The 15157-nt window shown below is 44.5% G+C and overlaps 1 protein-coding gene across 5 annotated transcripts in view; it reads left to right on the top strand.

Moving 5' to 3' along the window:
- The window catches only part of znf385a (zinc finger protein 385A), a 60736-nt gene that overhangs the window by 38518 nt on the left and 7061 nt on the right, over positions 1-15157 (top strand). For 4 of the 5 annotated variants that reach the window (XM_023425168.2, XM_023425169.2, XM_023425171.2 and 1 more), the window contains 3 exons: positions 2519-2629; positions 7711-7885; positions 14357-14716. In XM_023425168.2, the coding sequence (XP_023280936.1) occupies positions 2519-2629; positions 7711-7885; positions 14357-14716 (646 nt within the window). The remainder of the gene's footprint in view (positions 1-2518; positions 2630-7710; positions 7886-14356; positions 14717-15157) is intronic. The other variant, XM_087178996.1, reaches the window with a different exon arrangement.

The raw sequence follows: 15157 nt of genomic DNA, 5'->3' as shown, positions 1-15157 counted from the left end.
AAAAAAAAAAAAAAAAAAAAAAAAAAAAAGGGGGGGGGGGGGGGGGGGGAGTATAGGAAAGACCACAATAGAGGATACTGGTGAGCTTAGGTGCGCGCTATTGTGCAGTGCCAGGAGATGCTTGGTTTCTCCACATAAGAGGCTCTGTGGTAACAAAGGGGGATTAGGGTGTTTGGGTCTTAAGACCCTGTGGAGATGTTGACATGACCGCTGAGTGACGCTACAGTCAGTGATCTGTGTGGTTTACTTACTTCTGCCAGAGCTCTCACCACATTCAAACAGCTCCATGCTCCATCCGGCATGACAAGTTTCCAAAACTCACTCAGCTGAGGGGAATATATACATTGCTTACTAATGAGATTTTCAAGATTGAATGGATTCAGTTATAAACTATTAATGCAGGAAACACAGCCAATATGAAATTCCATTGCTGATATTGTCAAAATTGGCCAAAGCGAGTGAGTGAGGTTTGGAAAATCCCACTTCAGTTGCATCATAGTGCTCTGATCCTATTTCATGAGGACATGTTTTGGAGAGGATTCGGGTAAGAGGCCATGTGAACAGCCATCCAAAAAGGCTTGTTGGCAGCCGGACAGTGTTTTTAACAGCTGAATCAACTGGATGGATCATTACTGACCCACACCCAGCATACTGGACTGACTGGCTGGGGAGAGGCCCACATGTACAGTTACTCCACCAGGTCTGTTCAGCCTCTGGATAAACTTTCCTCAGCGGGGTGGTGATGGGTCACAGTGATTGGTCGGAGCTGCGGTGACATTTGGCAGAAGTTGGAGGGATTTGATCAAAATGCTGAGTTGATTTTTGATATAAATGGCTGTTTTATTGGACTCCTTGTGTTAAAGTAGTCATTTTGTTGGTTTCAGCTGGCTAATGCGTAGTCACCGCTGAGCTATTTCTGCATTAGTTTGGTCAGTTATCATCCACCATCGTCATTGCTCAATACCATCCACCCTCCCCCCACCTCCAGTCCATCAGAATTCACAACAACAGCCGCAGAGGAGCTGATTTTAGGCTGTTTCTGGGGAGAGAAATAGAGGGAGTCATGGAATGAGGAGTAGGGTAAAGAGAGCCAAATGAGATAAGAATGTACGATGTGAGGATGTCCGGCCCGGGCCTCTCTCTCTCTCTCCCTCCCTCTCTCTCTCTCTTAGGCTCTTTACGATTTCTCCCTCCCTCTCTCTTTCTATGTGTCCAAATTCATCTTCCTCTCCCACCCATTAGCTCCTCCAGATGGTGTGTTTCTGTCCCATCCTGTCACCCAGCTAAATGTCTTTGGCCTCCTCCCCTTTCACTGTTTACCCTGATTCTTTGGAGTTGCTAAGTAACAAGCACTGTGCAGAAATTCTAATTGTTTAAGGTTGAGTTATGAGAATATTCATTTCAGCCTCTTTTTACTCTTTGTCACTCCTCAGGCCAGAGGAGCCGTTTGTATTTTAGAGGAGACTCTGGCTTTGGGTGCATAGCTTCAGGTAAATCTTGGTGATTACCGGAATTAAACGTACTGATGAGCCAAATTGAGTCATTTAGAGTCTGTCGTCCTCTTCAAACCAACAGGCTTGCATCAGACTTGGAGGACTCTCTGGAACATTCCCTCACTGCCTTATGAATTCAAAACACACACTCACATTCATATCCATATTGTTCTTCAAGCCAGGATTTTTTTATTTCTCTTCATTCCTTTTGCATACCCATACAGTACCACATCATCTTCTAAATGTTGCTTACTTTATCTGCAGACATAGTGCCAGACAGTTGTCTGTGGTGGAAATCCACACCAGCCATTGACTCCAGACTAATGCTAAGGTCAATTAACAATGATCGCTGGATAAATTCAGCTTCAAACCTAGATAAATAATTGGAATGAAGCCCTTTTAGATCAGTGCAGGCAAGGTCTTTTGTGTCTGGGACAGAGTTTAAGTGGGAGGCTTAGCCACCGACACATGCTAAAGCAAGTCAGTTAAATTTATACAAGGTGCTTAACACCACACAGATGATGGACGTCCTAGCTGAAACAATTAGCACAGGGACAGTATGAAGCTACATCCCGGTCTGGGATGCAACAGGTGTTTCAGTTGTAGCAACACACTGACAACACTGTTGACTGCTGTTTGCTGACTATAAACACAGACACAGAGCAAACACTGGGAAGATATGTAAACACTCAAGTCTGTGCACTTTCTCCACCCCTGCATGTTGTCATGTTGCAGGTTTAGTCCTTTGGGCAGAAAACCTGTAGACTCCCTCTACTCCACACTGGCCTCTCTGGCATCAGAGGTAGAGGGCGAAGCACAGTGACCCCTCACCATCATTATGATAGATTGGCCTGTCGACTTTTAGCACCAGGACTTCAGATGTAGGGAGTTGTAGAATATGAATTATAGCTCACAGATTTCTTCTCTTCTCTTCTCTTCTCTTCTTTTCTCTTCTTTTCTCTTCTTTTCTCTTCTTTTCTCTTCTCTTCTCTTCTCTCTCTCTCTCTTTTGTGATGCTCTGTCAGATGGACCCGGTGCAGAAGGCCGTGATCAACCACACCTTTGGAGTTCCTCTGGTGAAGACCAAGCGGCCAATCATCTCCTGTAACGTCTGCCAGATCCGCTTCAACTCAGAGGTACAGGAACACGAAATAAGCCCAACGCATACACAGTGTTTCTCCCGCTTCATCTCCCATGAAGTCTCGATTTCCCACGTGGCATTAAATATGCTGAATCCTGCTCGTCATACACATACATCTTTCACAATCATACATGTTTTCCTTAGGGATGTGTTGGAGGTCTACGGTATATACCCTATTTCCTCTTCCAGACAGCGGGCACTGACACAGGGGATGAAGCAGATTTGTTTGGGTTGTGTTTAGGCAGTTGTGACCCCGCTGGAATTTAATTTGCTTCAAGACTGTGGCGTTAGTAGAAGCAATAATCGCTGCGGCACAAAGCCTCACAAGCTGCTGCAGAAACTAGGAGCGAGAGATAGGATTTTCTCCCTGCTTTGTCAAAGAGATTTTCTCGTGTTGATCAACACTGACAAAGCCTGAATGAGATCTTGAACACGTGGAGAGTTCATTTCACATTAGCATGACGTGCAGTAAGAACATCTTCAGCAATAACTGAACTGTTTTTTTTTCGCATAGTGTTGTATAATTCTGTCAATTAATATTAGCAGCATTTTCATCTGTTTGACCATATGGTGTAGTTTATCTGAATTCATAATATGAGTTTAATGGCACATCATACCCACGGGCAACTTGCATACATGGCTGATGACAAATTGATGAAAACAAAATTCATATGGAAGTATTTTATGTGTAGTGAAGCCAACTCAGTCTCAGCTTTTTCTTTTTGCTGGAGACGAACCGGATAGACACATGACAACATCAGCGCCAAATGTGTGTAGTGTATAATTTGGCTGCGATTGTCCATATTCAGTGGTGCAGACTTCAGGTCTAGGGCGTACATCCATCCACAATACACAACATTAAGGAGTGGACCGGTGCTATATATACTCCCCAGGTCTACAATCATGGTTTCCATGTGGTCAGGGAGCTGCAGGGCTGTAATCTTGAGCCTAGTCTTTGCACGGTTGTCTGCTGGATTTCTCCACAGACACAGGAAACCGTTAGACAGAGATGTTTATACAATGAAATACTCTGAGACCCACAGCTAGCAATCTAATAGTGGCTTCTTTAGTCAAAACGTGTCCTGTTGGATAAAGTTACAAGGATATGCAGCAAATCTGTGTAGAATTTAAAGAATTTAAATATTTAACTTAAGAGTAAAATATTGTTTTAATGATTTGACAGCTAAAAGAAAAAGACAAGAGAAAAGTTACAAAAGAAACCCTTACTGTGTCAGGATACATACAGAACAGAGTTTACTAGTTTTGCTTTCGTATTTAGCCTAATAAAAACAAAAATAAATACTGTATGTTAGCATTTCTGACTGGATAGGATGTGAAGAGTGGGGTGAGTCTTACTGTTTATACATATGGACAGATGCCTCCTCCTCACAGTGACCTTAACACTATGAACAATTGGACTATTGACCTGAGATTCTTCTTCCTATTTTTAACCAGATTAAAATTTCATCAAGAGATTAAATTCTTTTTTTCTTTTTAGAGAGACCCGACCAACAGGCCAGTAATAAAACATTGTTCCAAAATAATAATTAAAATAATATAAAGAGACTAAGACTCATGTCGTGCAGATGCAATAGAGGAGCTTAGATAAAAGGCAGTTAATAAACGTTATATGGTGTCTCTAGTGAAGTTGATGTTTTTTTTATGTTCATATGTGTACATGGGTGGAAAGGTAACAATTAGGTGACACACACTGCAACTGTGGCTTCATGTGTGTTCTGGCTCCTGACTGATGAAACACTCACACACACATACACACAAACACAAATCCACATGCATGTGAAAACCTCAGGATTGTGATATTCAGGACTACACCGCCTCTCGAATGTCATCGTCACTTTCGCTGCCTGTGTGCTCAAGAAGAAGCACACACTGCAATATACTGTGTCAGCAATGTCAAACTTGCAGCAGGCCGCGTGTAGTTTGTGGTGTCCTGCAACCGTTCTCTTTTACATAACGTGAAGTCAGGATGAAAATAATAAAGCAAGGAACACTTCCGGATAATCCTGTGCTGCATTCCCAGCCTTGTTTTTTCCCAGTTCGGGCTCTGGCCTTGATGTTGACATTTCTCTGTCGTTATCTGCCATCTGTGAGTTGATTGGGGTGCTTAGGTCAAATACAGTGATAGGGGCTTACCATGTAATGTCATAATCAATGCATTTGTCTTCAAAGAATCCAGCTCTGCCTTTTTGTTCCCGCCCTTCATTTCACGCATCATTTTGCCATCGTTCATTCATCCCGTTTGATCTTTCTCTCCTGTGCCTCTCTGCTTGTCTCTCTCCCAGCAACCTTCTCCCCCTCTTTCTATCTTCCTCCCTCTCTCGAGCTGCATTATTTACTGTGTGGAAATGCCTAAAATTGCCTGCCACTACTTATTATAAGATGCATTTGTCAAGGGCATGGATTAGTGTCTGGTTCTGACAGCCCCAGTGCATCTTGGGAAAGTCAGGGAGAAGACACTTGGATAAGGAAGGGCAGCAGAATTAGGGGTGGGTGGGTGGGTGAGGGGGGTTCTGCCCCACTGTCCCTGCGTCGCATGGTGGTGTGAGGTGCTAAACGGTGGTTTTATGCAGAATAACCTTGGTGGCGTGCTGCATTAGTGACATCACAGGCTCCGTCGCGCTGCATTGACCAACGTCACAGCTGCTGCAGCAAGACTTGGCTGATATGCATCCCTTATTTTCTTCCTGTTCCTCTCTCCCTTCTCTGCCGTCCCCCTCCATTTTCACTCCCCCTCAGTCTGTGTCCTGCCTGTTTATTGTCCCGGTCTATCTGTTGTTTTCTCTCACTTTAACTTCCATCTGCCTCATCTGGAGCTGCAGCTGTGGCTACGCTGTAACATCACAGCTTTCTCCCTCATAATGATAGTCATGCTGGAAAGCACTTGTTCAGTTTGAAGCCTCTGCATAATGAAACACAGGCTGATGTGGCGCAGCTTTTCCTCCCTCTGAAATTTTTTTTGTCTCTTTTACATCATTCCCATTCTCAGTCCAGCTCTTTATATCACCTTCCTTGTCTTGTAGTTCCCTGGCTATGAACCAGCGCTCCTTCATCTTCCCTTCATCCTCTTTCCCTTCCCTCCATCCAGGACCTCACACTGACATTCAGCAGCTTGGCAGCTGATCCCCTTGGCTTGGTGGGAGAGGTTAAGAAAGCCTCTGTGGCTGCTTCGCCATGCAGCACCATATACCTTTCTATCTCCCCACATTCCCTTCTTCATCTGAGAGATCATTTCTCTTTCAGCAACGCCCTCGACACGCCCCACTCCCCCCCTCTCCACAGCTCTCTCCACCTTGATCTTCTGGCTTTGCTCGAGCAGCTCCTTAAGACCCCTCTGACAGGATACAGTTACAGCCCAGTTTGTCATCATGATTTACAAGAAACATGTGATCTTCTAAAGCACTGCAGCCAATGCCCCTGGTTTACCGTGCCAGATCACGTCCTGGATGCCATTAGGCACTCACATAAAGCAAACATACACAACTGGGCTCATACAAACATTACTCATCACTCCCCTGCCTCTTTCACCAAGCCAGTCTATCCCCACTCCTGAGCATGCGGTCAGTGTGATGTCCTGAGTGTCAGGCAAATTCTCCAGGCCTTTCAGCACCTATTGCAGCTGTCAGCCGCTCTTCAAGACCTTGAATCTCACTCTCCCTGGCACCTAACTGTAATCCAGCTATTTAATAATCATCTTCATCATTGGCCCCTAGATGCAAGAATTATTTGGCAGACACGGCACATGGCGTGGTACATATGCTCACTCTGTATATTTGTGGCGATGGCAGGGAGCTATTTGACTCACGGAGGGTGTCTGTGTTTTTAATTGAGGCACACTTGATAGAGGGGAGATAAAGAACGGGTGAGCAGATGGCAAATAGGGTTACATGACCACCCCCTGCCCAGCTAGGTGTGTGTGTGTGTGTGTGTGTGTGTGTGCCAGTGTATTTGTCAGTGTTTTTTGTTTCACAGCCACCATACTGTGAAGCTAGACCACTGGCGACAGCTCAGTATAGCAACTGAGCATCTCATCTGCCATGTTGTCCACGACTCACATACCTCTGTGCAGACTCCCCCGATGTCCTGACAAATGACTCACCTCTGCTGTTTACCCTCCAAATAAAACACATTAGCTAGCAGGAGATTAGCCACAGTAGCTTCTGTAACAGATCTCTGCACTATTTATTTATTTTTTTTTTCTTTGCTGGAATGCGGGATGATCGTCAATCTTTGAAAACCTCCAGACTCAGAATCCAAATTTTATCTTTACTATGAGATATTACAGACAGGGTCTCTCCTGCCTGGTAGCATGTATATTTAGGCAAGCAGTTAAGTCCAGGACTGTGCTAGAGCTTGACCCTGTCCAACCAGCAGCTGAAAGCGATCACAGTATTTATGTTGTAGGAACCCACATATGTTCACTGATAATGGAGTATGTACCGTTATAATGTGTGTGTGTGTGTGTGTGTGTGTGTGTGTGTGTGTGTGTGTGTATGTTGCAGGAGGGAGGGTAGTGTCAGTGCAGGGCTTATGGGTCCTCCAGGCAGATAGCACGGCATCCCACTGACCCCGAGCTCAACTCCCCTCGGCATGTCTGTCAGCATGGCTGTAGTAATGAAAGCTGGAGCCAAGTTCTGTCAGGGTGAATGCAGAGGTTTAGACTACAGAGGACGTATGTCACTTTGAGCTGAGCAGTTATGTCCAATGTAGACAAACAGATTACCCGAAATAGATGTACCGGTAGTCTGAATATGCTGCGTGATAATTTATTGCTAATTCGAACACCTGACTATAAGGTGACTGAGGCACAAGGAGGGCAGAAAGGTAAAGGTCTCAGATGTCTCCTTCTTGCTTGTCTTTGTTCTCCTTGCTTGTAATCCATCTATTTATCCACTGTAAACCTGCCTGCTGTCTGTGGCTCAAGTCCCCAGAGTATATTAAATATCATGCTATCATAATAGCATGCATGTATGCACAGGTGTCTAATTCAACTTGCAATGTTTTATTCACCTGTTGGCATCAGTGTTACAACAAACATATATTTTTTCTTTCCCATAGAGCCAGGCAGAAGCACATTACAAAGGAAACCGCCATGCCAGGAGAGTCAAAGGCATCGAAACCTCTAAGAGTCGTCCTCAGGAGGGGGACAAGCCTCATACTGTGCCCCCCACCTCCTCCCCGTCTCCGCCCGGAGCACCAGGCCCTGTCTCAGACAGCGAGCCCAGCAAAGCGGGTGAGAGAACAGAAAAAAAAAAAAGGAACCGAAAAAAGTGCTTGTGTGAGTTTTGTTGTAGAAATAATCATTTCAATCCGTGCAGGATGTTCAGAGGCTTATCGTTTTGCTGGAAAATGAAATGGAAAATATGCAAGAATAACAAAGGCATCTAATCACAGCGGCTTTGCTGTGTATTGTTCTTCTTGTGAGCATCTCGGCTCTGTGTGTGGTCTGATTTGGCTGCAGCATATCTTATGGCCAACAACACAGCCCCACAAACCTCAGAAAGAGTTTGCACTAACAGTAGTGCTCATGGGGAAAATAAAAATTTTATTTAGAAATGTTTGTTTCATGGGAGATTGGGTAGCTGAACGAAACTTTTAGATGCCAAGACTTCATTCTGAAGTGACAAAAACTATTTTCAATGATAGTTAAAAATAAACTCAGAGTCCTGAGGAAGTTAGTTTAAAAGTGGGACACAGTTGAAGCAACGAGTTCCTTTCTGTGACTCTGGACACATTAAATTTCATTAAGAAACTAAATTGAGCTTTAACTTCAAAGGAGTGTGTCTAAGTTAGTCTGAATGCAGCTACAGTTATATAAGCACTGGCAAACGCTTGATGAAAACATGAATCAGGTCGATAGGAAAGTTAAACTAAAAACACAGGGAATCTGACCCAATACTCCAAGGGTTAAGAAGTCGGAGCCCTTGACTGAATATTTAATATGTATTGCAGATAGTAAAGATTGATTCAGTTCTTTACAACAGATTATGAAGACAGTGTCTGTAGCTCAAACAAACAGATAAATGTTTGCTGTCACGGGACATACTCCATCAGTTTACATCACAAGCCTTTTTCATCTTAATCTGGAACAATATACTGATGCCAGGGGATCATCTTATATTGATCTTGTCTGGCCGACAGCTGAGTAGCTCAGAGAGGAGCACACGGACCAACATGAAAGCCAGACGTCAGGTGTCTTGCTCTCTGAGTGATAGGTTGATCAAAGTAGAAGCATCATTACTGTACCACAGACAATCCTCCGTATTAGTCCAGTCTAACCACAGCATTGTTTTGTTCAGCTCGGCAACGCAAGAGTTTCTATCCATTTAGACTGTGTGTAGGCGGGTTGGCATAGAACACGGCAACATGGCAGATTCTTGGCGTCTTTTCAAGGAACCCCACTGTGGTGTGCGTAAGTTTGTGCGTGTGTGTGTTTGCACAGTCCTGAGTGAGTTATTGAGAAGTGCAACATCACAGAGTCAAAATAGAATATGTTGCCTGAGTCCAGGGTGGTGGTAATGTGTTTTAAGACTGATTGAGAAAAATAAAGATGACACCACTGTGGGAGAGCCACAGAAAGGACAAAGATGGCAGCTGATACGACTTTAATGAAAACTAATTCACTGTTGGCAGATTCATTTATTAGTTGGTAAGGATACAGGGCATCATCAAGGCATTGCAAGCTCTTTCTTTAGCAGTATGTCTTAAGCTCTGACCCTGTTGTCTCCGTATTACTTAACCTCTCCCTGTCTTGCTCATCTTCCTATTTAAAGCTCTAATTCAGAGACTGGGTGCTGTGTGCCTATGCCCTTCTCCATTCTCCACCCAGAGTTTTCCATTCCCTCAGTGTCACCACTCTGTCCTCGGATCAAACACCAGGCAATGAATAGACCGGTCATGTTTTGGTGACATTTACAAAGGTTTCTGTAGCTGATTCTTTACCAGACATTTCCTCCTTATTGACGGGAGGCCACCGAGCAAACACGCTGAATAAAAAGATGAAACTCAGATCCAATAAAGGCCAATATGCTGCAACATGCCAGAGCAAAGGTCTTAGCATTTCACCATCTTTGACTCTTTTACTCTCCATAAAAAATAACACTAATTCATTGTAGCTGATCCCAGAGTAGTAAGAAGCAAGTCTTTTTTCACTCACCCTCCCTCACAGGGGATCTGAGATCAGCTCCAGGCCAATCGCCATTAGTGAGACTTCCCGGGGCGAACTCCAACAACATGGGGAGCCAAAACAAGCCTGCCATGATTGAGTTCTGAAAGTAGCAACATGTGAAAGAATGCCTTTTTCCATCCAAGCCTCTTTCTCGTGACCCTGGAACCCTGTCTCTGCCTGCTCTGCCTGCCTGCTTGCTTACTTGTGAATTCATGTGTGTATGTGTGCATGTGTTTCTGTCATAGGCTATCTTTGGGGGACACATTTCACACTAAAGACCATTTAATTGGGGACAGCTTGTGCAACTGGGGACAAAAGCCATGTCCTCAATTTGGAAAAAGATCATTTTTGGGTCAGGTTAGGGTTAGTGTAAGTCTTCAGGAAATTAATGCAAGGCTATGTTATGTCCCCAAAAGTGACCTATCATAACTAATGTGTGTGTGTGTGAGAATGTGCGCTTGTGTGTGTGTCCTCAGCGTCATCCTGTCCCACTGCTCCATGGTAGGGGAACAGACCTCTGGGAGCAGGCTGCTGTGCATGACCTTAACTTGGAATGCAGCATCTGGAGAGCGGACACTGCAGTTTGGGCCGTGGAGTCAAACGCAGGTCACTCACTGGTTACTCTGAAACTGAGAGATGCACTGGGCCATACACATAATGTATGCACACACATATATACACAAACCATGTGGTTAGGCCTGTGAAAGCACGCATTCGGAAGGACGAGGAGGAGATTTCCCACAGTGCAAATCCCTTACAACCCAGCGCAGCTTTTGTTGTTGATGTTGAGTGTTTTTTCCTGAGAATGGTTTGTTGATATGGGATTTTACGCAATATCACAGTATTCTGAGGCAGTCGGCTATAATATTGCCATGATGACCTTCTCTTTTACGCTGCATCATTTCCTCATGCACATATTAAACATGAAGCAGTGTCAGTGACGGCCATAAACAGGACACATTAAGACCTTGCCGAAGGCTAAAACTGTGAAAGGTCAGTTATGGTTTGAATGCTGTTTCTTCTTCAGCCTTATGGCTACCAGAACAGGTCATGAGATTTGCAGCCCTTGAAAATTTAGTGGTCAGTGTTACCCCCAAAGAGGAGGCTCTTGGCTTTGGGGGATTTGGCCTAGAGAACTGAGGGTTTGGCTGCGCCTGCGGGCGATGGCGAGGCAGCTGTTTACTCGGAGAGAAACTCTGCTCTTCCCTCCCTCCTTCCCCTCCTCTCGATCCCTCTGCTGTCTGACACTCCCACTCTAATGAAGGGCCCTGTTAAAACCACCTGATATTATAGCACTCTTGAGTCCACACAAACACTCGCAGGCGCACACGCCCCCAAGGTCAATTAAACAGATGACTTTCATGTGAGGGCTAGGGTTGCATGGCTGTGACGTGACTACGCTATTGTGTTACACAGAGCTGATATGCTTTTCATGCTCTGTCAATATCGGCTGTTGGTCCTGGGAAGTGAGTTTTTCAGGGAAATTTTTCAGGGACTTCCTCTGTGGTGAAATATACCTGCAATAACATGACTAACTGATAATAATTTGCCTGTTTGCGTGTGTGTGAGTAAGTGTGTGTGTGTGTGTGTGACTCAGAGTTCGGATGTAGGCCAGACTTGGAAAAAGCCACCCAACTGCATTATGAATGAGGCACGGGTCTTGTAGGGCCAGCGTTATGTTTCGTAGCTCGTTAATCATTAAGAATGGGCATCGGGGGCGGCACCAGTGGCAGACGGAGTCATCCTGCCCAAGTAACCCTAACCCCTGATCACACACACACACACACACACACACACACACACACACACACACACACACACACACTGTAGAGTCAATATCTCAGTCTTGTGGTAAACCTCCTGGTATCTGACTTGAAACTCAAACTAATGCAGGCCTCCGTAATCTGTTTACCTTGGTTTTAATTGCACTGCTTTCATTTGACATTTAAAATCAACAAAGCTACGCATCACCACATAATCTTCCACCTACACACGGATTGATTATTGCAATAACATTTTATACAACAACAAAAAGCTTACTCGTTGTTTGGTTTCTAACCCTGTGGGATCACTTACACTCTGTGTTGAATAGGGAGGATTTGCTTACGCAGGCACTCATTAATATACTGCCTTCTACACCGATTCCACAATCAGATATGTTTTATATTTCCAAGAAGCTATTGCAGACTAGAGAAAATTTCACACTTAAGGAATCAGGATGAACATTGACTCTTAGCCAACAATGGAAGTTCCTTTGGTCTGACTTTGAATTGGTCCGTATTAAATCCCATGGCTTTATCAACAAAACCTCTCCCTCTCCCCATGGACTGCATACTATATACATCGTTTTAATTTCCTGAAGTGGATTAAGGGAACGCAGACACACCAGGCTGTATTGTAAAGCATCTGGATTGAGTTATCTCCCTCTGCTGACCTCTCCCAGTGAATAATGCCTTCTTCTGTTTGGCTCTGAGGCCAGCAGGGACGAAGGGCAGTTGACTGCCTTATCAATGTTTAATTAGATTTAAATATCCCTATACTTTCTGAAGAAAATAACTCTGAAAGTGAGATTCTGAGGGCAAGAAGAATGTAGAAATTTGTCTACGCTGTGCTTTTCATTTTAGTCAGAAAATATGAGAAAAAGAAAGAGTTTTTTGCTGCTCAGTGACATTAGTGATTTTGGGTTGCTGAGACAGACAGTGCATGACTGTGGCTACGTGACCTCAAGGGGTTAGCCTCCAACTGAACTTGTTCTAAGGTGGATGAATGTAGGGAGACGTTCACTGTGGTATGAGGTGAAACAGTGACTGGATGTGACGGTTGAGTATGGCACACCTCCAGGCTATCATAGATCATGAAATCCCTCACTACTATTGGGCCATCCACCTCTCCCCTCCACTTGACTTTAACTCAAACCACATGTTAAGGACGCTGTGGATTCTGGGTTTGTTTCTCAGCATTGTGATGAAGTCATGTACATGTGTATGTGCTGTGTGTGGGCAAACTCCAACAACTACCTTGGCTTCTCTATCATTCTGCCCTCTTGCACTTGCAGGTACAACCCATTAACTAGCTGCACTGTGGTAAAGTATGCACATTATGATCACAAAGCTCTTCAAAGAGCACTTGCCCTCACTCAGCACTTTGATCCAGTCCTCGTTTATGGACTCCTCAATGCCATAGAGAGTCAGAGTAAGAAATATTCTTTTTTTTTTTCTTTTTTTAACTAAACATCTGTTTGACAAACGCTCAGTGCAGCCAGCAGCTCTGCAGCTGGAAACTTCCAAAATGGAAAGAGAGAGAATTTTGATCTTGGAAAGCAATGGAATGGAAAGCACTCAGAATGGCATCTTCATCTGAGATGATGCAATAGAATAGTCAGAGCGACTGTAGTTATACAATACACGAATTATCACAGTCACATAAGAATCTCAGAGTGGAGCAAAAACATAAAAATATCATGGCCCCCATGGGCTCTGTCATGTGACAACATGTGGAGATCCTTAAAAAGGAAATTGGGCAGTTAAAGTCAATATTTGTTTTCTTCCCAGAAATACTCTGTTATCCCTTTAATACCATAATCCAGTGGGGCTTTTCCATTGCCTGGCTTTGGCGCTACATCCTGTGGAGTTTTAAAAAATGGGGCCTGCTGGTCCCTGCTGATGGGGGGGAGTTCTGAATACCCCACCCAAATTTAGGGGGTCTTTTTTCAGCCAACACCCACTGCTTCGTGAATACCGAAGGCATTGCGTATAGGAGTGGCTGACCAGAAACATGTGTTTGAAAATGTATGCATAAACATGCTCTGTGATGAAAAGAGAATTAAAACTACACAGAGAGAGAGACAGAGAGAGAGAGAGAGAGAGAGAGAGAGAGAGAGAGAGAGAGAAGGCAGAGGGAAAAGTGAGCAGAGAATGAGAGGAAAGCTCACCTAATGATATTTCCTTTGGACTTCATGTGTTGCCATGTGACAAAGCAAGTGCCATTATGCTTCATCCTCAGCCAAAAAAACAACAGGTGTGTGGGAAAGAGTGGAAAGAGCACAGGCTGAAGTGTCTGTTTCCTATTTCTCTCCTTGGAATATTTTCAATAAAATGAGAGCACTTCAGTCAAAGATTGGCTTGAAAACTTCAAACACATGCCCATCTCTTTACACACATGGGACATGCGTTTTCCTCCTCTGATCCACTCTATGTGTAACTTTAATTAAAAGGACCTCTCTTTGACCAGTTACAACTTATACAGTAGGAAATAAAAAGCACTTCCGCCTGCATGTTGGTTTGTCTGATCCATGAAGCAGACCGTGCCTTCCACATTCAATTGGGAGTGGTATGTGATGTGGTTTGACATAGTAGTTTTTTTTTCAGGGGGACTTTGCTTCACCACAGAGTTTAAAGACCATGAAGTCAATAGTAAAACACTTTATTGTTTGAGTTATGAACTTTTTGGACTATAAAATCAATGCTTTGATTTTTCTCCACACTGCTTTTGATTTTTATTTTGTCTCTTTCTTTGTTTCTCTCTTTGTTTTTGTAGATGAAACACGGCCTCTCTCACAGTTAAATGGGCCCCTGCTGGCCCCAGGGCCCCTTCCCACTCTTACCACCCCACCTACCCCGCCCATGGACTCCCCCGTGCCCTCAGTGTGCCCTCTCTTACCCACCCCAACTCCTCCCTTGATCCCCCCTTCCTCATCCTCCCCAGGCTGTGGCAGTGGCAGCACCAACTCAGAGCAGCCCGGATCTGGACCCCCGGGTTCAGGAGCCGCCGGCACCTCCGCCTCCAGCAGCCCGTCCAACCCAGAGACAGAGGAGGATAAGGCCAAGAAGCTGCTGTACTGCTCACTGTGCAAGGTGGCGGTCAATTCCTTGTCACAGCTGGAGGCCCACAACAAAGGTGGGTTGATCTGTGAGCTCTGATACACTAAAATCGCTGTGGTACATGTGCACTTTCCAGATATTAGCTGGCTATCAAACCACGTGGGATTAACTGTGACGTCTTTCTCCTTGGATCTTTTGCTTCAGTTTCATTTCTTCAGCTATGCTTGTATTCTGTTTCTCTGCTTGCTCAAACTACACTGTTGTTGTTGCCGGAAACAAAATGTATCACAGGTGTCTTACACACAAGAACCTGACTGCATCCACTGTAATTGCACCTGTCTGGGTTCATGAATCTGATTGGAAAAATACCCTTAGTAAGTGTTTCAGGTTGAGTGCGACCCAGCACTGAGAAAAACACCGATCAGCAGATAACTGATCCGTTTGACACTGACAGGCACGACCTCTGTAACCAAGCCCCGCTCTCCTGGTTTCAGGAGCTCCGTCAAGGTCCCCCCCC

Source organism: Seriola lalandi, unplaced genomic scaffold, assembly GCF_002814215.2.
Source record: "Seriola lalandi dorsalis isolate HSWRI2012SDOR001 ecotype SW California unplaced genomic scaffold, Sedor1 jcf7180002054767, whole genome shotgun sequence".
Lineage (NCBI taxonomy): Eukaryota > Metazoa > Chordata > Actinopteri > Carangiformes > Carangidae > Seriola > Seriola lalandi.
Note: the sequence above shows the minus strand (reverse complement) of the source record. Positions and strands in the feature narration are given on the sequence as shown.